This window comes from Ctenopharyngodon idella, chromosome 10 (assembly GCF_019924925.1).
Source record: "Ctenopharyngodon idella isolate HZGC_01 chromosome 10, HZGC01, whole genome shotgun sequence".
Taxonomy (NCBI): Eukaryota; Metazoa; Chordata; class Actinopteri; order Cypriniformes; family Xenocyprididae; genus Ctenopharyngodon; species Ctenopharyngodon idella.
In genome coordinates, this window is record NC_067229.1 from 28,172,819 (window position 1) to 28,200,218 (window position 27,400).

Below are 27,400 nucleotides of genomic sequence, written 5' to 3' on the forward strand. Positions count from 1 at the left end.
AAGTGGGTTTTTCGGAAGCACATTTCTGGTGGGTGATAATATGCAAATATCATCATAGTGTTTTGCCACAAAGGACACTGATATTTACAGAATGATTTCAAGACACATTTATTAACATTATTTTTTGACAAAAACATACTGCTCTATGATTTATAAGCTTCAATCACTCATCTGACTGCAAATATCAGATTATGGAGCATGCAAAAGAAAATTGCAAATGCTGAGATTATGAATATGCTTATAGCAACATTTTGTTGTCAATACCAGTGAATAAAATGACTAAACAAACAGGTCTGGTGAAACAGCCAACATAGTGATTATTGCACACAAATGTCTCTTGTTCCTAAAATGAACAGAATATGTAATAAAAATAATCAGAGAATGTGTTAAAGGGTTAGTTTACCCAAAAATGACAACTCGGTCATCATTTATTCACCCTCATGTCGTTCCAAACAATAAGTGAATTGTCATTTTAGGGATGAACTATTCCTATACAATGTTCTTGGATATTAATAACATGGCCCCACATCTAGTCGATAGGCATAAACATATGATCAATCATTCGTTTAGTAAAATAAAGTCAACTCTGATGTGTCATAACCAGCTACATTCATAAAGAGAGGACTGAAACATTATCTACACAGACAAACACAAAGAAACCTCAGTCAGTTATTAAGATAATGTTCTCTGTGTATAAGGTGATTTTGAATGTTTTCTCCTCTTCCCCCCTGATGCCTCCGTATAAAGTGCCATTCCCTCCATCATGGGATCGTCTCGAATAGAAGAATGAATTTAAGGATTGCACTCACGACTCTTTTCCGCCTGCCCTCCTCTGATTCTTGATCCTGTATAGACCAGAAGATTTATAGTTATCATTATTCTGCAGGATACACGGGTGCGTACACATGAAAGTCCTGTCCATGGAATATATTTACAGCAGTATAAATGTAATAGGAAAATCCCTACTATCTGCAGACAGTGAAAAGAGGATTGGGAAATGTCCAACACAGGCTCTCTGGAAAAACGTGCTTGTGGCGACATTTCTGCAAAATTATATCACATTGCTTTTTGCACATTTCGTGACACTTTTAAAGTAAAATGTCCAGTGAGTTGTGCTAAAAGCACATCCAGATTTATCTGAAACAGATGACTGTCAATCTGGCAATGTTTTTATTTTAAGTTGGTTGTTGTACATATCGTGGCAGTTTGGAAATAAAATGTCAGCTGAGTGGTGCTAAAAGGTTAACGCTCTATCGCGTTTAAAAATAATGTACCACCTACACTAAACCTGACCTTAAACCTCCAATGAGTGCTTTTACTCACATCAGGACTGCATGTAAGTGTACAGTTATTTAAACAGGATGAATGTGACGTCTCAGACCTGCTAGGATCAGGAGTGTTCCTCTGCGCTGCCGCTGAAGGAGCGACTTCGGATGTGGTTCCTCAGTTGTTCAATCAGTTCTGGATTCTGCTGCTGGATCTGCTGGGCGAACTGCTGTCCACTGAGAGAAACGTCAACATCTCTCAAAACACAGTGTCAGAGTCCTAGTTTATGTGGCACATCAAAGCTTCATGCTATATGTGTAATTCTGCTTGGTGCCTCTGGTGCAGCGGTATATTATACACATCACCTCTGAATATCTATGTACCACATCAATCTTAAAACCTGTGGAACACATGTCAAGTCATGAATCAAATGTCCAAGAGAAGATGCTCACGCTTCAATGAGACTGGATATGTCAGATAATCCACCCACTCCTGCTGCAGGTCCCCCCACCGCGTTAGACATCATGCCCGACATGCTGGTTTTGGACAGTTAATCACAAACAAACTGTCATGACATTTTTAAAAGTATAGCATGCGTAACTTAAGAGAGTTAAGAGTAATCTGTTGCAGTTGAGTTTCCGTTTACCATATTTGATGTGCTCTATGTACATGCGTTGATCAATTAATAAAAGCCTAAAACAAATCTGTTCATCATATAAAGTGATTATACTGCTTGGATCATGTGTGTGTATGTGTGTCAATGTTTGTATGTGAATAAAAGACTACAATACATCTGTTTATCATATAAAGGGATCACACTTTTGGAGAAATTGCAAAAATGTATCCATTTACAATATCCTCATGTAAGTTTTGAAGCTGCATAGACGTTCAATGGATGGACAAAAATGATGACAGAATATAAAAAATTTCTTTCTTTGTGTTCCAAAGATGAACAAAAGTCATACAGGTTTGGAACGACATGAGTGTGGGTAACAGAATTGTCATCTCTTTAAATTATTTGAAAGGTTTAATGTGGAAGGTATACCACAAACATGCAAAGTTGATTTATTTAAACTTACAGTTGTTGCACCTGCTGGTTTTGCATCACACTGGCAGCCTATAGTGCAAAAGAGAAAGTGTTTGAGTGGATACAAACATCAAATTTAAAGAACGCATAACAGTGACATTGGGAGATTTGTGTCTTTTAGTCAATTAGCTTCAAAGCCATTTAAATGTTAAATAAAAGTTTTTTTTAACAAATTAATACTTTTATTCAGCAAGAATGCATTAAATTGATCAAAACCGACAGCAAAAGTTTTTATAATGTAAAAAATGATTTCTATTTCAAATAAACGCTGTTCTTTTGATTTTTCTATACATCAAAAAATCCTGAAAAAAATGTATCACAGTTTCCACAAAAATATGAAGCAGCACAACTGTTTTCAACATTGATAATAATCAGAAATGTTTCTTGAGCATCAAATCAGCATTTTAGAATGATTTCTGAAGGATCATGTGACACTGAAGACAGAAATAATAATGCTGAAAAATCAGTTTTTATCACAGGAATAAATTACATTTTAAAATATTTTCACAGAAAACAGTTATTTTAGTTTTAATAATATTTCAGAACATTACTGTTTTTGATCAAATAAATGCAGCCTTAGTGAGCATAAGAAAAATAAATAAATAAATAAATAAATAAAGCACTTACAGACCCCAAACTTTTTAACAGTAGTGTATACATTTACAATTTAGTCTTTCACTTCCTTGATAATAGACTAACATATTGATGAACTTTTTGTCCAATAGAATGCTCTGCACAGTATACATGCTATATATTCTGCAGAGTAGTACTGTATGGTAATATGCTACTCCAAACATAACCATGGGGTCTTTAAGTAGCATAATTAATCCCTAGAGCATGTCAAATTCCTCATATCTCATATCCTCACATCTTTCCACATCTACACCAAAGCAGACATACCCTGCATTAGATTTTGTGCATTTAGGTCTTAAAAGTGTGTGTTCTCTTTATGAAAGTGTCCCAATTTCTAGACGGCTGCAGTGTGCTAGAAACCACACGCTCACCCTCAGTCTGATTCAACTGACTGGCCCTTTAACTCTGGCATGGGCTGCATTCCAGTGAGATGAAAGGGGTCTGGGGGTCAATTTATGACCCATTTCATAAATACTATTAACAGAGAAATGCGAAACCACACACTTGCACATACCATGCTAATGAAAGCGGGGTTATTGATGAGGCTGGCCATGTCAAACCCCAGTCCTGTGGCCGTCTGTGAGAACACATGTAAAAGCTAATGTTAGGAGTTATTATTGGCTAGTTCTCATATTTAATTACTTAACTGGGATACTCAATATACATTCATTAAAAACTAAGATAGACTTAGTTCTTTATAAGGTGTATCAAATTTCAATGTAATGTAATCTACATATGACAGCAGCTTCTTCTACTCACAGGACTGGATGCTTCTTTTTGTTTCTGCTCTGCAATCTTTAGGTTGGATTTGTAGGTGTCGTTTTCAGGATCTAACACCAGAGCTTTATTAAAATAAGATATCGCTTCTGGATACTTGCTCATAGAAGTTAGTGCCAATCTATAATCATAAAGAGATCAAAGAAGATAAAAGTACTGTAATTTTGTAAATTAATAAAAGTGTAACATACTGGTTACTTTTAAAATATTTTAAATTTGTATAACTGAGCAGGGATGGGAATCAAAAGGAATGTACTTATTCTGGTTTCAATTCTGATTCTAGTTCCATAATGATACCATTAATGATTTTTAGTACTTTTGAGAAATCGCCCTCTCCTCAATAATTGTTCCTAACCATATATTACACAAAAAAAGTACAGTTGTAACCAAATATTCAAGACTTGGGTGATAACTCATAAGACTGATTCATTTAATACTCATGAGACTGATTCATTTGATTCATTTAATACTCATGAGACTGATTCATTTAATACTTATGAGACTGATTATTTGATTCATTTAATACTCATGAGATCGATTCATTTAATACTCATGAGACTGATTCATTTAATACTCATGAGACTGATTCATTTAATACTTATGAGACTGATTATTTGATTCATTTAATACTCATGAGACCGCTTCATTTAATACTCATGAAAGTGATTCATTTAATACTTATGAGACTGATTTATTTAGTGCTCATAAGACTGATTCATTTAATACTCATGAGACTGATTCATTTAATACATATGAGACTGATTATTTGATTCATTTAATACTCATGAGACTGATTCAGTTGATTCATTTATTACTCATGAGACTGATTCATTTAATACTAATGAGACTGATTCATTTAATTCTCATGAAAGTGATTAATTTAATACTCATGAGACTGATTCATTTAATGCTCATAAGACTGATCCATTTAATGCTCATGAGACTGATTCATTTAATACTCATGAGACATACATTTAATACTCATGTGGCTGATTCATTTAATGCTCATGAAACTGATTCATTTAATGCTCATAAGACTGATTCATTTAATACTCATGAGACGGATTCATTTAATGCTCATGAAACTGATTCATTTAATGCTCATGAGACTGATTAATTTAATACTCATGAGACAGTTTCATTTAATACTCATGAGACATACATTAAATATGAGACTGATTCATTTAATACTCATGAAACTGATTCATTTAATGCTCATGAGACTGATTCATTTAATGCTCATGAGACCAATTCATTTAATACTCATGAGACTGATTCATTTAATATTCATGAGACAGATTCATTTAATACTCATGAAACTGATTAATTTAATGCTCATGAGACTGATTAATTTAATACTCATGAGACTGATTCATTTAATGCTCATGAGACTGATTCATTTAATACTCATGAGACTGATTCATTTAATACTCATGAGACTGATTCATTTCATGCTCATGAGACTGATTCATTTAATGCTTGTGACACTGATTCATTTTTATAAATTCAGCATTGATTGTAGTTTAAGTTTTTGTAATTTTTATGGGCTTTTGTAATTTTTAACATTTTTTTATAATACTTTAAAGTTTTTGAAGCTTATGTTTTATAATATTTATAATATAAAGTTATATTATACATTTATATATTTATAATATTATAAACTTATCTAATATTTGTTTTATTTTATTTCAGCAGTATTTCAATTAACAAAGATTTTTAATAGTTTAATTTTAGTTTCAGTTACAATAACAACACTGACGTTTATATACCACCAAAATTAAACTATCTCACCCCATTCTGCCATAAGCTTTACTGTATGATGGGTCAATCGCAATTGCTCGTTCACAGTCTCCCGTAGCCTCTGTGTAGTTTCCAAGTTTACTGTGTGCCGCAGCCCTGAGAGAGAACAATCCCAGCAGTCAACACCAAACATCAACATATCCTTCTTTATGAGTGACACATTCTCAGTGTGAAATCAAAGCTTTCACCTGTTACAGTAATAGACTGCATTTCTTTGGTCCAACTCAATGGCTTTTGTATAACAGTCCACGGCACTGCTATAATTCTCCTCTTTCATGTGGTTATTCCCTAATAAAGAAACACAAAAGCATTTGAGCGCACAGAGCATTGGGAATAAATGATGCATTAATGATTAATCATGTTTTTATTTGCATCATCACAATGGAAAAAGATGATAGCAGACAGTTATACATAATGCATTCTGTAATATGATTCTGACAGTGTTTTGAGTCTAAATACATTAGGAAAGTTGACATGCCCTCATTTTTAAGCTGCTCAGCTCTCTCAATATCCTCTGCAGATGGAAACGTCTCAGGTAACGTAACAATATCATTCTGTAAACAACAATTAGACAAGAAACTTTTGGAAAATGTGTCTAAAATAATGCTTGTTGCATAATATACTGTATAAGTACAACAGTAATTAAAATAATGACAGAAAAACAGGTTGATATGTATAAAATGTTACTTTGAGGAGAGAGTTGAGGAATATCTCTCTCAGTGGCTGAGGGGCGGCAAGATGGCAGTCACTGGAGCTGATCTTGAACGTGGTCTCGAGACACTGTATGGCAACTGTAAATAGAGAATAATGCATTCATATTTTTTAATTTTGTACAATTGTGTATTTAGTTGAAAAACCCCCCAAAACAATCATGCTATATAATTACATATTACAATGCTGATATGGTTGTGTTTCTTCAACAATGGCCACCTTTAGGTCCCAGGGGTTGACCTTTATGAAGACTACCACATTTCAAGTTTTTCTTTGAATGTTTTTCAATTGTTTTATGAATATCATAAATGTGCAATATTTTACCATGTCTTCATTTATTGAAATAAAATTGAAATATGAATACAGTATATGCACAACCCCATTTCCAGAAAAGTTGGGACATTTTGTAAAATGCAGTAAAATCAAGAATCTTTGGTTTGTTAATTCTCTTTAACCTTTATTTAACTGACAAAAGTACAAAGAAAAAATTCCCAATATTTTCACTGACCAATTTAAGTGTATTTTGTAAATAAACAAATTTTGATTATGATGGCTGCAACACACTTTACCACTGTGTCACATCACCTTTCCTTTTAATGACACTTTTTAATTGAGGATACTAATTTTTGCAATTTTTCCAGTCTCACCTGATACAAGACAGCTGCTTAACGGTCTGTGGTTGTCATTGATTCTCCTTTTTATGATGTGCCATTCATTTTCAATAAGAGACAGATTTGGACTGCAGTCAGGCAGTCAAACACATCCACTCTATGGTGTAGAGTGTCTAGAAACCACTCTGTTGTAGCACGTGCAGAATGAGGACTGGCATTGTCTTGCTTCCCAAGAAAGATGTCATCTTGATGGCAGTATATGTCTCTGTACAATCCCAGTATACGTCTCCACTTCAATGTCATGCAGTTTGCACTGATGAAGCCTCATACCATGACAGATGTTTGCTTTTGCACCTGTCGCTGATGAAAATCTAGATGGTCCCTTTCGTTTTTTGGACTAAGAACTCAATGTCCATTTATACCAAAAACATGCTGAAACGTGGACTCATCTGACCAGAACACACATTTACACTGTCTTGTGGACCATCTGAGCTGAGCTCTTGCCCAGGGAACTCGGTAGCATCTCTTTATAGAACTGATGTATAGCTTTCTCCTTGTGTAACAGAGATTCGAGTTGCATTTCTTGCAGCGACAGACTGTGTTCAGTGACAATGGCTTTCCAAGGTACCCCCAGGCCCATGTGGCTATTTTTAACACAGCAGCATGACGGTTTCTCGTGCAGTGCTGTTTGAGGGGTCAAAAGTCACGCACATTCAACAGAGGTTTCCTGCCTGGCCTTACATGGACTGAGATTTCTCTGGATTCCCTGAAACTTTCCACAATATTATGTATGCTAGATGCTGAAATACCTAAATACTTGAGGAATGTGATTTGTGAATTGTTTGACAGTTCTGTCATGATATTTGGCACAAAGTGGAGAGCCATGACCGATCTTTGCTTGCAAAGACTGAGACGCTCATTTTAATCTCAATCATGATACCCTCACCTATTACCAATTTACCAGCAAATTGTGGACTGTTTCAAAACAGTTTAATTTGGATATTCTATAACCTTTTTCACTTTTATTTTGCCTCTGTCCCAACATTTTCTGAGTGTGTTGCAGTCATCAAATTTTTTTTTTTTTTTTTTTTTTTTTTTACTTTTGTCAGTTTAACAAATCTTATTTCTTATAACAGACTCTTATTTTTATTGGATTTTACAAAACTTTTCTGGAAATGGGCTTGTATATTCTCATAATACATATTTCAATATGTATTGTGTCAAAATTATTTATCCCTATTTTTACACAAATTATAACTATAAATGTAATTTCCTACAACCGTTTTGTCACTAATAGTGACAAAGTTAAGCCCCAGGTATACTTCATCTCCTTTGCTCCAGTCTGTCTAGCGCACAGTGGAGTGCGCAAGCCTTTCAAAGTATACTTCTTTGGCCATGAGCATTCTAGTGGACTTTGTTTTAAAGCGCTCAAATCACTCACACATGCTCTGTTGTACACACACTGTCCACACAGACACAAAAATTGGGCTGCAAGCAGACCATCCTGATGATGGAAATTACGTCACTTGGACAGTGCGCGGAACGTGGATGGCCGAAGTATACTCTGGGCTTTAGTGTACTTGGTACAGTGTCAGTGAAGAGCATGCTTGAGATGAAATATAAGACCTGTGATGTGTGAAGAAAACAAAGAAAAGTCATAACAAATAAATGTTATGAATCGAATATATTACTTTAAATATTACTTATGAATTTCTAGTTTAATTCTAAACTGTACTTTTTTTGAATTATGAAAAAGGTATTTAAATGTTATTTATTTATGTTTATTTAGGATACATAAAATGCTAGCTATGAAATCAGCTTTAGTAAGACAAAACATTTGGCCATTTTATTATAAAATATAATAATAAAATTAAAATTTAATTATAAAATATATTTAAAATGTCATTTAGCAAAATAAATCATTTTAAATGTGATGGAAGTTATAAATACATGTGCTTTAGTATGTTAGTCAACACATCAAAATAAATGCATTTCTTTAAAACATGACAAAAGATTAAAACACTTAAAACATTTAATTTGACATTATTGCAAAGTGCACTTTTTAAGTGTATTTAAGTGTGTTAAGAAACAGTCATGAAAGTGTACTCTCTTCAAGTACACTTAAGTGGCCTTTTGTTTCATTGATATTATCTGCAAGTACAGATTTTTAAAATTAAATTTAAGATTTGAAGTGTACATTCAATGCTATTAAGCACATTTCTTTTTTACAAATCACAAAATGGCTAAATTTTTGCCTGTTAATCAGTCTATCTGATTTATCAGGCCGATATATCACTAATAATAATGCCATTAAACAGACAAGTAAAACAGTTTGCAGTGGTGACTTTCAGAAAGTCCTTTTGATCTGACAGTGACCAGAAGCTGAACAGCCAGTCCAAGAGTAAAAAAGACCCGTGACTTTAAATGTTTTAAACATGAGGGTGACCTACCTTCCAGGCTTTCCTGTTCATCTGAATTCAGCGAGCCACAGTGTGTCTGATCTCTGAGAAACTGCACGATAGAATATGCCAAGCGCTTTTCCACTGCCATTTTGTCTGGGAGAAACCTGAGGAAAGATTTGTTGAAAAAGGTCCTTTTCAATAGAATCAGACTAGACATTAGAGTAAAGGTGGCATGAATGGGTCAGCTTAAAGAGGAATAATGATATAACAAGAGACTGTACTGACAAAATGTCAAAATATTCAATAAAACAGAAAATGTGTACATTTGCAAGTGATATCAGCTGATTATTCTAAACATATTTAGACACATAATTAGGGGTTGGGATCAAAAATCGATTCCAATTCTGGAATTGGATACTTAAGATCAGGAATTAGATACTTGTAATAAAATTTAAATTACAATTCTGCATATCGATTCCTGTGTGCGCATTCATTGTGATTTCAAACCATTTTCAAGTGCAAGAAGACACAAAGTCGTGCACAGAGAGCCGCCTCTCATATGGTGCTCAATACTGAATTGAGTTCTTGTACATGTCTTCTTATGCTTGAACAAACAAATACACACCAAATTATGTCAAATATCCTCATAAACAGTTGGTTTTGTCTTATGCGAATGAAAACAGATGAGAAAGAAACCACGTGTGACAGAATATTGGATCCTACACGAGGTCTTAAAGTGACAGCAGCCTAATAATCAAAGAACAAAAGAAAAAGTAAATCAGTCACTGCTCTTGACTGAATAACTTCTGTAACTTTAATAAGAATTAATCTACATTTTTTTTGTAAAAAGAAAACTATGCTGTGTTTTACATGTGATTGCAATTTCTGTACCTGAACTTTGTTCAGTTGTATTTATTTGTGCTACTGCTCATTTTTTTTGCTCATATTTTATTAGTGTTTACTTTTCTTTAATAAAGTTTGAAATTTATATTAGTTAGTCCAGTTGTCTTTGTTGTGGTATTTTTGTTAAAACCATAGGAAAATGTTAGGGTTTTTTTCATGTAAATCAGCTGCAACAAAACATTTTGCCAAAAGACACAGAATAAAAATAAGTTTGATATAAATGTTTGACTAAATGTTTACCTCACTGAATAAAAAAAAAAAAAAATTGGAAATCGATAAGAATCAGAATCGATAAGCAGAATCGGAATTGCTAAAAATCAAATGATACCAAAGTCTATATAAAGTCTTTGACGATACCCAACCCTACACATAATGCTGCATGTTGTTGCAGTGGTTAATTACATAACATTCTTCTATGAGATATTTCATCAGTTTCTGCTCATCAAACCCATATGGTTGTAATCTGAATTATAAAACTGTTCTGGTCCCATATGTAGAGTACATAGAATAGTTTCATGCAACTGTAATACACAGTCTGTTATGCATGTCCTGGATAACAAAAGCCAAAACACATGATGCAGTTATGATGTAATGCCGACAAAGGAATCAAAATTCATCCTACAACATGAAACATCATTTAATTTGATGTATATTTAAGAATAAACCTATTCTTAGGTAGATCAGCAGTAGTCTGAGCATCACAGATGGTCTATGTTTACACTGGTTTACACAGATGAGATTGCAGGAGGTAGTGCAATGGCTGAAGACATTCGCAGTTTAATTAACGGACAGAAAGAGAAACCTTTGCAAACGCAAGTCTCTGATACTCTCCTGACCCCCGCATCTCACATCACCGCACAATATCAATAACATTATAGTCTTGTGGATGCTGTGCGCGCCCCCGCCCACCTACCTGGAGAAAGTGCCCGCAGCGCTCGTTTCAGCCACCGCGTCATGAACACTCGCGTGAGACTGATGATGCGCAGCACAGCGCATGCGCCGTCTCGCCGGAAATAGCTCTGTTCAAGGACTACAATGAAATGTAGCTGTCCTTAAAAATATATATCTTTTTTTAATGTACCTTTTTTTTTTTTAGTTTATTATCTTTCGAAAAACATCAAACAGCAGTGGAGGATACATATAACATATCTTTATATTTTCTTATTTGTAGCAATGCAATTGAGCTGTCTACAAACCAAAAGTCTATGGGGCAAACCATAGACTTTTGTCTAGTGTGTGTGTGTGTGTGTGTGTGTGTGTGTGTGTGTGTGTGTGTTTGTGTGTGTGTCCATTATTTCATTCCATTTAGTTATAATACTTGCACATCAGAGGTCTTAACTGCCTTGATTTGAATTATTAACTCGTAATATTACATTGAAATATATTATATATGAACTTTTAATATTTTACACATTTTGTCTTTCATTTTTATGTCTATTTTCATTTTTATAATTTATTTAGTCTATTTCTATTTTCAGTGTTGGGTGTAATGCATTACTAAGTAATTAATTACTGTAATTTAATTACTTTTCCCTTGAAAAAGTAAAGTAAGGAATTACTCTTAATTTTTCTGTAATTTATTTACAGTTACTTCTGATGTAACTGCATTAAACAGTGTTTCTTCCATAGAACAATTCTTTAAACCAAAATAACGTCTAATGATAAAATGTATGTTTTTAATGTAAAGTTCTCCCTTTAAATATTTTGGACAGTTCAAGAATAATTTATACAATTGTATATTGTTATTTGAAAGAATTAAAAGAGCAGTTTCATGTCCTTGTATTGTTCAACTGTTTGCTGATACGGGATTTAGAAAGTATAGTAATAAGTAATTCAATACTTTTTAGAGAGAGTAATTAATACAGTAATCTAATTTCTAATTATTACACACACAGAAATGTAATTAGTACCTACCTAGTAATTAATTAGCCTACTTTCGTTAGAGTAGCTTACCTAACACTGTCAATTTTGAATACAGGAATTCAAAAAATTCGAGCCACGTAGAAAAGGAATTTCACATAAAATTGCGCTTAAATGCTGTTAACATGCTTTTCTTTCGGAGTCGTTGTTCATGTAATGTACGTAACAAGAATGAAGTAAAAAAAAAAAACACGTCAGTCACTGTTACCTGTTTAATATTCATAAAGTCAATGTTTCACCACATTCATTAGTTCGCCAGCTGACTAGCTCCCAACGTCTACCTTGTAGCCAATCAGAATGCCTTGCCGGGCGAACGTCGGGTTACGTAATTAATATTCAAATACCAAGCCTTCGTCTTAGTAGTACTAGTATTGGTTTGTAACAGTCGAGTGTGACGGTAGGAGTTGAATCCCATTTTTGCACGTTGCACGTATGAAATTATAGGCATGCCATGTTTATCTTCGGCATTTCTGTAGCACGAGCGGTAAGAAGGTATTGTGAATTCTGTTATTTAACACACTTTATGCTGTATATGTTGTTGCCAGTGGTATTAACCGAATGCTTGAATGTGACTGGGCTCAAATAGACAAGCTATAAATGCTCGGACTTACCTTACAAAGCTTTAGTATTGGAGGATATCTGGTTTTAGTCAGGTTATCTCATTGACTTCTCTCAGAACTAGGCAATGTAACTGGCATATGTCAAGTAGTATAAGTGTAGCACAAGCAGATCAGGTTCGCATTCTCTATTTTGACAGACATGTGAAAGTGTCCATCGTTAGTACGGAAAACATTCACAGCATGCGACCCTACACAGCACACAGTTTCTCTTCTATCAGTATTATGTACAGTCATTTGTAGATTTTCTTTTTCTAAAGTTACAAGAAGTTGCATACAAGTGCCAATGCAATGCATGCAGGCTTATATTTGCACAGTGGGCACTGGCTCATTCTTTTATACTGAAAGAAAGAAAAGAGTATTAATACTGGCTCTTTCTTTAATGCTCTTTCTTTAATTTAATGCAGAGTCATTACATCCAGCTCAAAGCTCAAGATGACACTTCAAAATGCATCAGTCATATCCACCCACAGCTGCTCCAGCACAGCTGACAAGAACAACCTGCGATGGGATCTGACCCCAGAAGAGATCCGACATCGGACACAGAGACTGATCCAGAGGATAAAGCAAGCCTATGATTCAGTGGGGTCGGTGGACATTGAGAAGGTGTGCTTTGAGAATACTCTGCAAGTCATTGCAGATGCAAAAGCAGATTATGCCGGTGAGTGTCGAATGATAGCATTCATGTTGTATTAACGTGAAGTTCTTTCATCTGCATCTTTGTGCTGTCATATTCACTTTTCTGTTCTCTGTTTCAGCTTCACGTCATATGTTGGACTTCCCCCAGTATGTCTCTCATTGTAAAGAGGTCAGATTGGCGAGCACCGAGGCTGATAAATGCCTGTCTGTTTTCGATGTAGAAGTGAGCATGAGGGCGGATGTGTTTCAGAGACTTATAGCCCTGCAGGTACCACACTACAGTGTGATGTTGTATTGTGATAATTCCAGTGTAGTTCCTGAATAATTATGCTGTTGTGTGCTCATCCATTTTATTTTATTTCATTTTATTAATGGTACAGTGGACAGAGTGCAGGAAAAATGCGCTGGGTTCGAATTCATGTCTCCCATTTGATTGCCACGGCTTAACGTGTCAGAGCATGTGCACTAACCACTAGCCCCCCATCCAAATATGTGTTCTTCTCCACTATTTAATATACAAAAAATTCTATATCAAATGACTATAATGTCTAAATATGCAGTACTCATAAAACAGTATGCAAACAGTCCCCAGATGATTCTTAAAGGGATAGTTCACCCAAAAATTCTAGCTGTCATTATTTACTTACCCTCACGTCGTTCCAAACACACAGAATTTTCACTCATCTTCAAAACACAATTGAAGATATTTTTAATGAAACCTGAGAGATTTCTGTCCCTCCATTGAAAGTCTATTTGTCAAAAATGAAAGTTTCAAAAAGTTCATAAATCGTAAGAGTAATCCATTTGGTCAACAGCAGCTCAGAGCAGACTTATAATGAGACTTTTACATTAGCTTCCTTGCTTCTTGAATGTCAAGCAAGCACATTTGAGCCTCCATTTACCAAATCTGAATGCTCTATGTATGTGTGTGGATCAATGCTTATATGTGAACGTACCTTTTTAACGGTTGCGAAGTTTCAAACCAAATTTCAAACCAACCTACTGAACAGTATGTGATTTCGGATGGAGTTTAGGTTTAAATCACTCGATTCATATGGATTACTTTTACAATGTATTTATGAACTTTTTGAAGCATCAAAGTTTTGGTGTAAATAGACTTTCAATGGAGAGACAGAAATCTCTGAGATTTCATCAGAATATCTTTATTTGTATTTCAAAGATGAAAAAAAAGTCTAATGGGTTTGGAACAAAGTGTTTTCTTTATGTCATAATTAAGATTTATTGACATAGTTTTCTTTATGTCATAATTAAGATTTAAATCAGTATTTTTAAATGTTAAACCTTATTTATTAATATTGTTACCACCTGCTTATTACAGTTTTGGTGAGTGTTCTTGAATGAATGAATTTATTTTGTTTGTTTTATGATTGGAGGTAATCAGAATGACCTCTGTCATCACTCATCAATGGAGAACTTAATCTTTGGGTACTAAAAAGACATCTGGCAAGTTGGCAACCAGGTCCAGTTTCATAGGGGTGACCCATAAAATGAGGCATTTGGCAGTGTTGGCCGAGTTCATTGAGGCTTTGTCCAAAACAGTTTCATATTGCGGATTTCTCAAATTCAAATGATTATTTGAGTGACAGTCTCCCTTTGGAGTGAGCAGTAACACTATTTTGTGCCATTCTACTCCAATAACGATCATTTAACGAGGCTGTCCTCTCTCCAGGGCATTTACTGCCTTTTTAATTGAGCTGTAGTAAAGTGATCCCACTATTTCTTCTGAAGGCCAGTATGGAGTCCTCACTGTCCACATTGACCCTGTGGAAGACTCCATTTACAGGAAATCACCTGACGCTAGTACGGTGTAAGGCCCATGTCAGTTTGGTCTGGTGTCAGAACTGCAGCTGTAAACATAACTTCAGGCATTCACTGATGCACAGTCTCAGCATTTCCCTCTTTATCTTTATAGGAAAAACAATCCAGTGATTTATTGCCTGAGTCTGAGAGATTCCTGGGACGACTGATAAAATTAGGAAAACGGAATGGATTGCACTTGTCTAAGGATATACAAGAAGTAAGTTTGGTTTAGTGATTACTATAAACTTGCTTGAGAGGATAAATTCACATATAAGTGTCTCTATTACTATTGGTCATACTTTACAGTATTTACTTTTTAGTGATTTGAACAAATTTGAAATAAACCTTACTATTACACTTTGGTGTGTAACTTGTTCTGCAATAAAAATGACACCGACACCTGAGCATCTGCTGCTAAAATCCTCTTCCATATATAAAATAAAATTCCTCTTACAATATCACTTACATTTTGTTTAGAAAACAGTGCTGGTGTTTTAGTCATGTTGATTTGAACTGTATACATTCTAGCTATTATTGCAAAAAGAACTTAGAATTGAAAATAAAATCACACACACACACACACACACACATATATATATATATATAATTTTTTTTTTAAAATAATTCTAAAATATTAATAAATGTAAAATCATGTATAAAAGTTGTTTTTACATATACAAATTATAATTTTAAGTTTAATAACTGTAAATTATTCATATAAAACTTAAACATTATAATAAAATTATAAATGTACATATAAATTAATACATTTGAATTATTTTAAAAAATACTTAGCATTAAATGAAATATATTTATATTTGTCAAAAAAGAGAAATACAAATTTTAAATAATTGTAAATTATCTTTATGTATAAATTAATACATTTAAATTAATAAAAAATAATAATTTAAAATTTATAATTTTGTGTTGGGGTCAGTGAAAACATTGTCAGGGCAAGGAGAAATTTGGACTTTTGGTCTGATTGAGCAAGCAGAAAATCTTCACTGGACAATGTAAAAAGTCTAGTTATTTATTATTTTTATTTGTCTTTCAATGTGTTTTTTCACAGGAAATCAAGTCAATCTCTAAGCAAATAAGTGAACTCTCCATAGATTTCAACCAAAATTTGAATGAAGAAAATACAGTGCTGTTGTTCTCGCAAGAAGAGCTCGGTAAGCATGTGTATCTGCAGTATAACAGCTGTTTATGGGGCTTTCGCACCGGAGGAATGTTTTCATCTTGGACACACTTTTCCTTCTTCCTTTCTCAAGTGGGTCTTGCGGAAAGCTACGTGAATGGTCTGGAGAAAACAGAAGATGGGCGGTATATAGTCACCCTTGCGTATCCCCACTACTTCCCCCTGATGAAAAGATGTCATGTTCCTGAAACCAGGAGGAAGATGGAGATGGCCTTTCACAGCAGGTGCAAGGATGTAGGTTCAACTCGTACGTCCTTTAATGAGACTTTGGGTTCAGTTAAGCTTTGAAGGATCAGCACAACTGGAATGAATAAATAGTTTTTTCAGGGGAAAAATCAGGGAATTTGAAACCGTTTTCCAGCCCTGGCAAGTCATAGAAATTAATCCTTAAAGTCATGTCCTAGTTATGCAGTATTAACATTTTTTCAATGTTTACAGGGTAACACTGCTATTCTTGAACAGCTGATTGAGTTGCGGGCAAGGCTAGCCAAACTACTGGGCTTCAGCAGTCATGCCAATTACGTGCTGGAAATGACCATGGCCAAAAATTCAGAGAATGTGGCACGATTTCTTGGTATGTTTTCTTGTCTTTTTGTCCAGTATATTCTGTGAAGGATCAGCACCTACATTCTTGTCCTCATGTTCAGTTGTTAAAGTGACATGACAGTTTTATTATGTTGTCGTGTGTCTGTGGTGTAGCATAGACTCCTCTTGTAGTTTTTTGGTTGTGATTTGCTGTAGTTTATGACTATTTCTTTTATAATCATAAAATGACAGATACTATATTAAATTATATGGACTCTATTAATAGATAGAAAACAGATTTTATATATAGGAATCCACCAAGAAGTAGTTTCCTTTATTTCTAAAATTTACAAATATTATTTTGAATTTGTTTAGTGAAGTAGTTTTGAGTAAAAATACTGGTAACACTTTTTAGTGTCCGTTACACATCTTACATAGTAATTACTATAGTACTTACTATAGTAATAACAGGAAATTATTAAAAATTACAAGCAACTAACCCTAAACCAAACCAACCCTAATTATGTAGTAAGTACATATAGTTAATTAACATTACTTAAATGTATAATTACACTGTAACAAGGACACCTAAAATAAAGTGTAACCACAATATCGGTTAATCAGTAAATTATATTACACATTATTCAGTCAATAATATTTGAAAATAACTTTAATCAAATAAGAACACCTATGTGCAACCTTTGAGCGCATAAAGAAACATTAAAATATATGTAACGTTCAAGATATTTTAATATCATTACATTGCAGATTTATAGAAGATATATAGAAGATTCTAAGATGTTTTTTATTTTATATTTTTGAAAGAAATCTCTTCTGCTCACCAAGGCTCGTCATTTATTTGATCAAAAATACAGTAAAAACAGTAATATTTTGAAATATCATTACAATTTAAAATAACACGCTATTTTACAATGTCCTTGTTACACATTACATGTAGTTAATTAGTAATAACTATGAATTATGCATAATTACATGCAACTAACCCTAATACTAAGTACATGTAGTTAGTTAACATTACTCAGTTTTTAAATGTATAATTAACACAGACACTTAAAATAAAGTGTAATCTAATTGTTTTCATATTTTAAAGGGGGGGTATCACACACAGTTTCTGCCAATCTCATGTTAATCTTAAGTACTTATAGGGTAGTATAGCATCCTTCATATCACTGAAAAGTCTTTAGTTTTATCATATTTATAAAAGATACATACGCTGTACCAAGTCTTTCCGACAACAGCCGAGCTCCTGGAGGCGTGTCGTTGTGAGCGGAGATAGAGTGACGAGCTGTCACAAGCACGCGCAGCTTTTGTGTAGAGATCGGCTGCAAGCTATCAATGGTCAGCGAAACAAATATATTTAAACACACGCAATACACCATCGCATTATCCATGGATAACTTTTGAATCACTATAATGAATATAGCATATAGTGAATGATGAATTTATGAATTCACTACGTTCGTATTGTTTACATTATATGCACTTAGGCGCCTATTGCCAACAAAACAGACATTTGAAGCAGTTTTACTCACCACCTGCTGTTGTGAGTAAAAAAAAAAAAAAAGTTCGTGAGGATTTGGAAGAGTATTTTTGGCACAGAAATACTCCGTCATACATCCAACTCGTGTTTTGAAACTTTGGCCATGTTTAGCATGATAATCCAACTCTTTAACAGTGCAAATAAGTCAGAATGCATGAAATAGCATTATACCCCCCCTTTAATATGTAATTTATTCCTGTGATCAAAGCTAAATTTTCATTACTCCAGTCTTCAGTGTCACATGATCCTTCAGAAATCATTTTAATATGCTGATTTGATGCTTAAGAAACATTTCTCATTATTATCAATGTTGAAACAGTTGTGCTACTTAATATTGTTGTGGAAACTTTGATACATTTTTTCAATTTTCATTTTTTTGATGAATAGAAAGTGGTCAAACATAATGACCACTCACAACACAAGTGAAGCAAATCATGGTGATTATTTTGTATCAACTGCGTGTGTAAAACACTGGGCTATATCAGTCTGTTGTCATAGTCAACGTGTAAGACGTGGCAGAAAAAGCTATGGCAGCTTTCAGCAGGATAATGCATCCTGTCACCCAGCACACATTGTTCAAGAATGGTTTGAGGAACTTGAGTTCCAGGTGTCGCCCTGGCTTCCAGATACCCCATATCTCAATCCAATCCAAAGCATCTGTGGGATGTTTTGGTACAAAATTCCCATCTGCAGTCACTTCACCTCACAATGTGCTGCTAATGTTTTGGTGCCAGATATCACAGGGCACCTTCAGGAGTGTCATAGATCATTGCTTCGGCAGGTCGGAGCTGTTTTGGCAGTGTTTAAGCTCTGAACAGTTTTCCACATGTCTAAATGACTGTTATATAACCAAAATGTTTTTGGTGCTCAATAGATGAGTTGTATAAGAGGTTGAAACCAGTGGGCGAGCAGGAGCGGCATTACCTGCTGTCACTCAAACATGCTGACTGTGAGAGGCGGGGCTTGGCCTTTGATGGACAGCTGCACGCATGGGACATGCCCTACTACATGAACCAGGTGGAACAAGTGAAGTTCGCGGTGGATAAGGACAAACTGATCGAGTACTTCCCTCTGGAGGTGGTGACTGAGGGTTTGCTGAATATATATCAGGATCTGTTGGGTCTGACGTTCCAGCAAGTGGAGAACGCCCATGTGTGGCACGATAGCGTCAAACTGTACTCGGTACTGGACTCTGTGACTGGAGATGAGATTGGACAGTTTTACTTGGACTTGCATCCCAGGTAAACCATTCTAGACATTCACTAAAAGTGTTTTTTCTGAGCTGAAATTGACAGCATGTGTTATGATATGGATTGTTTAATTGGTCTTGGCTAATTAGCAAAATTTTCTTGGTCAACAAGCTTTAGCAGAAACAATATGTTTAGTGACCACCTTTATCAACTTAGTTGTGCTGGAAAACAGAATAGCTATGCTGGTCCACCAAAATCAAGTGCTGCAACCAACATGCAAAAAACAAACAAACAAACAAAAAAACTTAAAACAGGAAATTATCATGGAGATGAGATCAAGGTCAATAAGTCTATAGTTGCACCACATCAAATATAAGAGAAGATTAGTTTAACTGTAAAATGTCATGTGGTGCGACTCCCAAAAGCATAAGTATATATTATAAATTTAAAATAAATTTAATAATTCTAAAATAAAAATGACCATGAAAAATAATGATTGGGATGTGTTAAAGGTGTAAGGAAAATATTTTATTACTTTTTACGTTATGGTTACTCCACATTACATTTTTAGAGTCATTAAATTAAACTCGAAATTCTTGATAAAACTTGAAATTTGTATAAAAGTTTCAAAACCATATGAAACATGACACAAAGAGTACAGTTAAACACTCTTATATGTCATTGACCCATAAACCATTGTTGTTATTGTTAACTAATGCTAAAAAAATTTTAAATCATGTTAATTGGAATAAAGCTCAAATAAAATAAAATATTAGATTAAGTTTTAGATTAATTTAAATGAAAATGAAAAATGTTGCCTTGGCAGCTAACTGAAAAAAAAAAAAAAAAAAAGTTGAAATACTAAAATGATTAAAACTGAAATAATAAAAATACATTAAAAATAGAAATATTTAAAAAATGATAACACTTTATAATAAGGTTTCATTTGTTAACATTAGTTAACTACACAAGTTAACATTAGCCAACAATGAACAACACTTGAGCATTTATTAATCTTAGTTGATGTTAATCTCAATTAATTTACTAATACACTTTAAGATAGAAAGTTCTGTCTGTTTACTTTAGTTAATGCGGTGAATAAAATTAATATGAACATTTTAACATAACATAACATTACAGGTTAATTAATGATGCAGGAATATATTGAACATTGGTGCATTAACTAATGTTAACAAATGAGACTTTCCTGTGAAGTGTTATCCCCCCAAAAATTAATAAAAATAATGAAAGCACTTTCATTACTGAGAGCACAAATTACTAAAATTTAAACAAATTAAAATGAAAACTGAAAATATAAAAATACAAGCTAATTCAAAATATTAATAAATACTATAATAATAATGAATAATAGTACATAATAGGGTTTCTGTGGATTCTTAAAAAGTCTAAAGTCCATTAATCTGAATTTTAGGCCTCAAAATGTCTCAAATACAATTTAGACGAGTTTTAACTTTATTGGCTTATGAAGTTAGCATTAGTGATCAAAACTGGCCACCTCAAAGGGCCATTCAGAATGAAGGATTTTGAAGGGTACAACTGATGAACACTTCACTTCCATGATTCTTTGCGCAGACAAGCAGCGTATACACTTTGTGTGGTGCATCCTTAATTGGCTTGGCAAGATGACGCAGAAGTGCGTTCCAAGGAACATTTTTGTGGCCCCCCATAGGATTAGAGATGGAACGCAGGGCCAAAGCAAATTTTGAAAATGGGTTAACAAAGCCATATAATATTTCTTTTTCCTTTTAATGTTTTATTTGTTATTTTTTATTTTATTTTAGCTCATCAATTTATTGGTTACACACAGTTCTGTGTAGTCATATTCAGTTGAATGTTCATGTTGAATGTGAATAGAATCATTTTTGGACATGAAATAAGTCTTAAATTGCATTCATAATGGTCTTAAAAATTCTTACATTTAGCCTGTTGAACTCTGCAGAAAACCTGCATAAATAATACTAAAAATAACCCTGAAACCATAACTTAAAGTTTAAACCAGCCCAGTGCAGATCTGAGTCTCTTAAAATCATGAAGATGAAATCTGTTTAATACTTAATGACCTTCTCTAAGGAACTGGCCATTGAAGTAATGACCTGAAATAGTCTTGATCCAGATTTATTGGTCTGTTTTACTCTTCAGGGAGGGTAAGTATGGCCATGCTGCATGCTTTGGGCTCCAGCCAGGATGTCTTGGGCCTGATGGGAATCGTAGGATGCCTGTGGCCGCCATGGTGGCCAACTTCACAAAACCCACAAGCAACTGGCCTTCCTTACTGCAGCACCATGAGGTGGAGACCTTCTTCCATGAGTTTGGACATGTCATGCATGAGCTCTGCTCCCGGGTAAGTCAGTATTCTCAAACATAAAGAGGGTCCAAAGGCCTGAGACTACACTGAATGAAAATCTCAAATCAATAAGAAATATAACTGGTGGTACCAAATGTGATATTCTGTGGCAACTTGCATGTCCCAGACCCACTATGCAGAGTTCAGTGGGACACAGGTGGAGACTGATTTTGTGGAGGTGCCATCTCAAATGCTAGAGAACTGGGTTTGGGAGAAGGAGCCTCTCAGGAGGATGTCCCGCCACTACAAAGATGGCAGCCCGATCCCAGATGGTCTGCTGGATAAACTCATTGCATCTAGAGTGGCCAACACAGGTCAGATTTGATCCCACATTCACACTACATCTTTATAATCAACACCAAAAACTAGGGGTGTGCAATATCATCTACGATAATATTGTTTAACAATGCGCAATCTGACATTATCGAGTATGTCCCTCACTTTGCAAAAACCAAACAAAAACGTGTCTAGAGAGTGCATACAATGCGTGATATAGCCTTTTCAGTTTAGGTTAGACTACTGCGCATGTGCATTTAGAGAGCATGTTCTCGTTGCATGATTTACTCTATTAAAATGCAGTAAAAATGCCCTTGTATGAGTATTTGTCTTTTAGGCTATATTTATATCATATGATATAGTTAAGCAATCAGACAAAGAGTGCCGTTTTTTTCCCAAATATTAGCATGATTGCAAATGCAACATTGATTTTATACAACAGTTTAATAAACGATTAAGTGATTTACATTTTAGACACAATATTGCCTGTTTTGCTCTATTTCAACAGTGAAAATAGTTCCAAACAGAACTGTTTTGCGACTCTGAGTGACACACAGTGGTGTTGAATGAATCGGTTGAATTAATGACTCAATGATTCGCTTATTAACACTGACTTGCTGCCACCTACTGTTGGTTTTAGTTTCATATTTAAAGTATCTTTTCAATTTTAAAATCATTTCATATATCAGTGTTTTATTTTTAAAACATCAAAACATTATTCATTTGTAACTGCAGGTTATATGCATTTGTCACCTCTGAACTGCATTAAATGAAAAAGGTCTGTGTAAATGCATCTAAATGCCACTTCAGATGCAGCTTCTGTTTCCTCTGCACTGAAAGGATGGATTTTGTTGATTTGTTGATTTTCTTATTATGCCAATTGAATTTATGAATTAAATGTAATAATTTGACATAATAAATGATGTATAGGCTACATTTAATTAGGTAAGAAAAAATACCCTTATAAAGGTAAAAATGGAGATACAAGGTAAAAATCTATTTAAACTTATTGGAAATTGTCATTTTTGTTACTGCTGCAAACTAACCACCACACAAAATATGAAGAATGACAAAAAGAGTCAGCTGTCCAGGGCAGTCCTAAACCTGCCTGTCACGAATGTGGCTCCCTCGCCTCCTCCTCCGCACCACCGGAGGGAGCCATCACCCGAATGTTGACTGTTCCCATTCGGACTACGTTTCCCATAGGCCCTCATTCCTGGGACTGATTGTGCACACACCTGCACCCCATCACGCTCACACTATTTAAGCCACACACACACACACACACACACACTCACCGCGAAGTCTTGATTTGCCCCGGTGATCATTTCTGAGCGTTTTCTTGTGGACTGTTTATTCTGTTACCGTTGGACTGTTTATTTGTTGTGATTCTCTGCTGCCTGCCCTGATCTTTGCCTGTGTACTGGACTGTGTTTGCTTGCCGCCTGCCCTGATCTCCGCCTGTGACCCGATACTGTTTGTCTGCCGCCTGCCTTGACCATTGCCTGTCCCTGTTTATGTCCTTGCCTTTGCCCCTGTCTGCCTTGGTGTTTATTCTAAATAAAGCTGCAAATGGATCCCCATTCTGCCGACCCTTCATTACACTGCCAAGGAAGCAGCACAATAACACACTCAGCAAAATATCATCTGATCATCGTTATCAACAAAATCCCAGAAAATATCGAGATCTTTTTTGTCAATATCGCACACCCCTAGTTTGAACTTATTTTGAGGGAACATTTTTCAGAGGAATGTAATATGCTATAGACCTAAAATTATAGGCCTAACAAATATAAACATAAAATTATATTTTGCATAAAGTAACCTAAATGAAGCTCATAGGAACATTAAGATAGGAACACAAAGATTCACTATGTAATGCTTTTTTATTTATTATATATTTATATTTTATTACGTTTTATCTTTTATTTAAATAAGAATAAAGGTAGTACAACAAATACTAATTTTTTTTTTTTTATAATTCTGTATTATGTGGACCAGACAAGTAATTTGGCATGTCACTTTGTAAAGAAAGACTAAGCATCTGTGCACATACACATTCAAACGCGCATACCTACAGACTAAACACGTAAATGAACAGCAAGAACGCATTAAAAGTCTTCTGTTTTCAATTAAAAAGGTGTCATGTAAGCGGCCCCTAAGTTAATAATTAATGATTTTTACAACGGAAGTGATTAAATCAAAAACTTACTTTAGCTCGATAATAACTTTTTCCTAGAGCTGCTGTAAAGCCAAAACAATCTCTGTCTATATAAATGAAGATGACTTGACTTGTAATGGGAATTTGGGGATAAATCTGCTTAGTTGTCACTAAAATGTCACAAAAATATTGTAGTGGTCTTAAAAATAAAATTGTATTAATTTAAAATATGTTTTCTTTGTGTTGATTTTGGAGTAATACATTGGGATTAGTCTGAACACTGTTTTTAAAAAACAAAGTACCAATTAAAAATCAGAGTACTATTGTGTCTTAGTTATTGGCCATATTATAAAATATTTATTGGTTACTGACATATTAGGTCATCCTTGTGTTTTATTAGTAATTGTAACCCGACGCTTTGTTTAAAAACAGTTAAACTATTAACAGTTTACTACTGAAACATTATTCTGATCTGACCGCTTTTCCTGTTATTTTAAATATCTTCTATACGTACAGTATTTGTGGTAAAGTGGTAAACACACAAAAATACTGGTTTTCAAATTTATGTCAGTTTGTCATTTTAAAACTGTCTCTGTCTGCAGGTCTGATGAACCTCAGGCAGATTGTTCTCAGTAAAGCTGACCAAACTCTCCACACTAAAGACAGAGCAGATACTGCAGCCGAGTTTGCCAAGCACAGCAAAGACATCCTGGGAATCCCAGCCACACCAGGTCATAAACACATACACAGGCAATGAGTCTCAACACACTTATGACACCTCATCTATGAGCACATTAACACATCAGCAACTATTCAGTGATCAGCAGCTTGGTGTGAACACTCATCTCACATACAAAGAGCTTAGCTAATCACAACAGCTCATTTGCATTTGGAACTCTTAGGCGGTGTTCACACAGAACACGTTTTTGGATTTCACTGCGCTGCGAGTGACCCTTTTCTCGAGACCCTTTTTTCTCTTCCCTGGTGTCTCATGTATTTAAATGTAAAAATGCGTTCTGTGCGGGGAGGGGCAGTTTAAAAAATAGTGGTTAAAAACATTTTTATAGATCATAAATTCAGATAATTATTCTTTGTAATGTGTGAAAAGTATTGATATAAAAAGTAAATTATTTGTACATGATTTTTTTTTTTTTTTTGGGGGGGGGGAATTGTATTGAATCCATTTAGGGTCAGTTTGACCCAGACCATACAGGCTGTAACCAGAAATCAAACAGTGCATGAGGTTAGCGTTAATTTCATGTTTATTTCTACATGTTCTCTGCAGGCACAAACATGACGGCTAGTTTCAGTCATTTAGCCGGAGGATATGACGGTCAGTACTACAGCTACCTGTGGAGTGAAGTCTACTCCATGGACATCTTCTTCAGTCGCTTCAAAAAGGAAGGGATCTTGAATCCAAAGGTTTCAGTCTTGTTATTTTAGCTTTCCATTGTTGAGAGTGAATTGAGAAAACATGTGATTCATGTTTAGATTGTCTCATCATGGCAAAGTACATTTTAATAGAGAACCGTCATTGAGAACTGAGTCATAATAGCAGATGATAGTTACCACATGACTTATTTACCAGCATTTCCACATTCATATTTCCATTTAGGGAATGTAGCAGACTCTTATCAAGACTGACGCACATGATCATTATGTGAAACTGCTGTAGAGTGAATATCTTCCAAGAATAGATAAATATTATTTATAATAATAGATACCTCATGAATAGTATTAGCTTAGAGTAAAATTGTTCATACAATTGTTGTGCAAATGAGTGAGTGTTGTGTCATGGTTAGTCATAGTATTGTTGAAGGATAGGTCTGGATTGCATTTGGAGCAAGATTATTTGTGTAGCGCTTTCACAATACGTGTCGTTTCAGCAGCTTTACAGACATTGTTATAATTTAGATTGGATGAGTAAAATGATATTGAAAATTGCAGTGTATCAGTGACAACATCATGTAATCATATGTTATGATTATGTTTCGGTTTGCCGTCTTCTGATAAAGGGATGTGTATGTGTGTGTTTTGATGTGCAGGTGGGCCGGGAATACAGGCGTGTGGTTCTGGAAACAGGAGGTTCAGTGGATGGCATGGATATGCTGAAAACGTTCCTGGGTCGTGAACCATGCCAGGATGCGTTTTTTCGGTGTAAAGGACTCGTCCAAACAAATACAGAAGAAAACCCTCATTGACATTGGACTGTGAACTACAGCAAACCAACTTTTCTGAATATGTAGATCCAATGACACATGTATCCTTAGTCTTAATTATAGTGATATACAGAATAAAATGTTATTTATACATTTCAAGTTGTATTTCTTCCAGGTGTTTTGCTTCATTAGTAATCAATTACAAATTTGAATAAAGGTGGCTATATGCTTTTATGCAAATTGAGTCCTGAATGAAAAGAATGGTGCCAAAAACCAGTCTTCAATGTGCAGTCTCTATTAATTTTTTTATTTTTGTGGAAAAATAATTATGCACTAATAAAATACAATATTAAGTTAACTTCAAAGCTAAAGTTAAGGAGATAAAGAGCCATTAAGTTAAGTGAAGTTAAAGTGTAAAGTGCAAAATGTAAATCTGTATTTCCATGATGAACATTTTAATGGATTTGCAATATAAGCATCATAACATTATGTAAAAAAGTATGTAAAATACATTATTATGGTGCTGCACGCATGTTATTATAAACCAGACTTGTAATGCTTCATTTTATGCAGTACTTTATGCCGTATCCACAAAGGTTCATTGGCCTGAAAAGTTGAAGACCCCCGTCATTGACGATTTAAAGTGACAGTGACAACAGGTGAACACTAGGGGGAGACAAATACCAACCGTTAGTACTCTGTCTATATGAGCTACTATTAGTCCATTAAATAAAACAGATTTAGACGTTGTTTTTGAGCAATAAAGTTTTTGAGCAAT

General features: G+C 34.6%; 2 protein-coding genes across 4 annotated transcripts; one reads left to right on the forward strand and one right to left on the reverse strand.

Moving 5' to 3' along the window:
* Positions 1-92: 92 nt before the first annotated feature.
* Positions 93-11,191, reverse strand: sgtb (small glutamine rich tetratricopeptide repeat co-chaperone beta). The gene is made up of 12 exons (XM_051910334.1): positions 11,104-11,191; positions 9,336-9,451; positions 6,251-6,354; positions 6,042-6,117; positions 5,752-5,851; positions 5,555-5,659; positions 3,746-3,884; positions 3,501-3,563; positions 2,346-2,383; positions 1,719-1,802; positions 1,382-1,502; positions 93-845 (listed from the first exon to the last, which is right to left on the reverse strand). Exons 1-11 carry the CDS (start codon positions 11,184-11,186, stop codon positions 1,391-1,393), a joined length of 1,020 nt encoding a protein of 339 aa, XP_051766294.1. The 5' UTR covers positions 11,187-11,191; the 3' UTR covers positions 93-845; positions 1,382-1,390.
* A 1,251-nt stretch (positions 11,192-12,442) lies between these two features.
* Positions 12,443-26,775, forward strand: nln (neurolysin (metallopeptidase M3 family)). 3 transcript variants are annotated; one of them, XM_051907768.1, is made up of 13 exons: positions 12,443-12,602; positions 13,135-13,388; positions 13,486-13,634; positions 15,300-15,404; positions 16,257-16,359; positions 16,459-16,619; positions 16,824-16,959; positions 19,346-19,712; positions 21,822-22,023; positions 22,154-22,340; positions 25,066-25,194; positions 25,749-25,885; positions 26,509-26,775. In XM_051907768.1, exons 1-13 carry the CDS (start codon positions 12,562-12,564, stop codon positions 26,662-26,664), a joined length of 2,127 nt encoding a protein of 708 aa, XP_051763728.1. In that variant the 5' UTR covers positions 12,443-12,561; the 3' UTR covers positions 26,665-26,775. The 3 variants fall into 3 exon arrangements, with proteins under 3 accessions (XP_051763728.1, XP_051763730.1, XP_051763729.1); XM_051907769.1 differs by having other exon boundaries at positions 12,473-12,594; XM_051907770.1 differs by lacking the exon at positions 25,066-25,194.
* Positions 26,776-27,400: the final 625 nt, after the last annotated feature.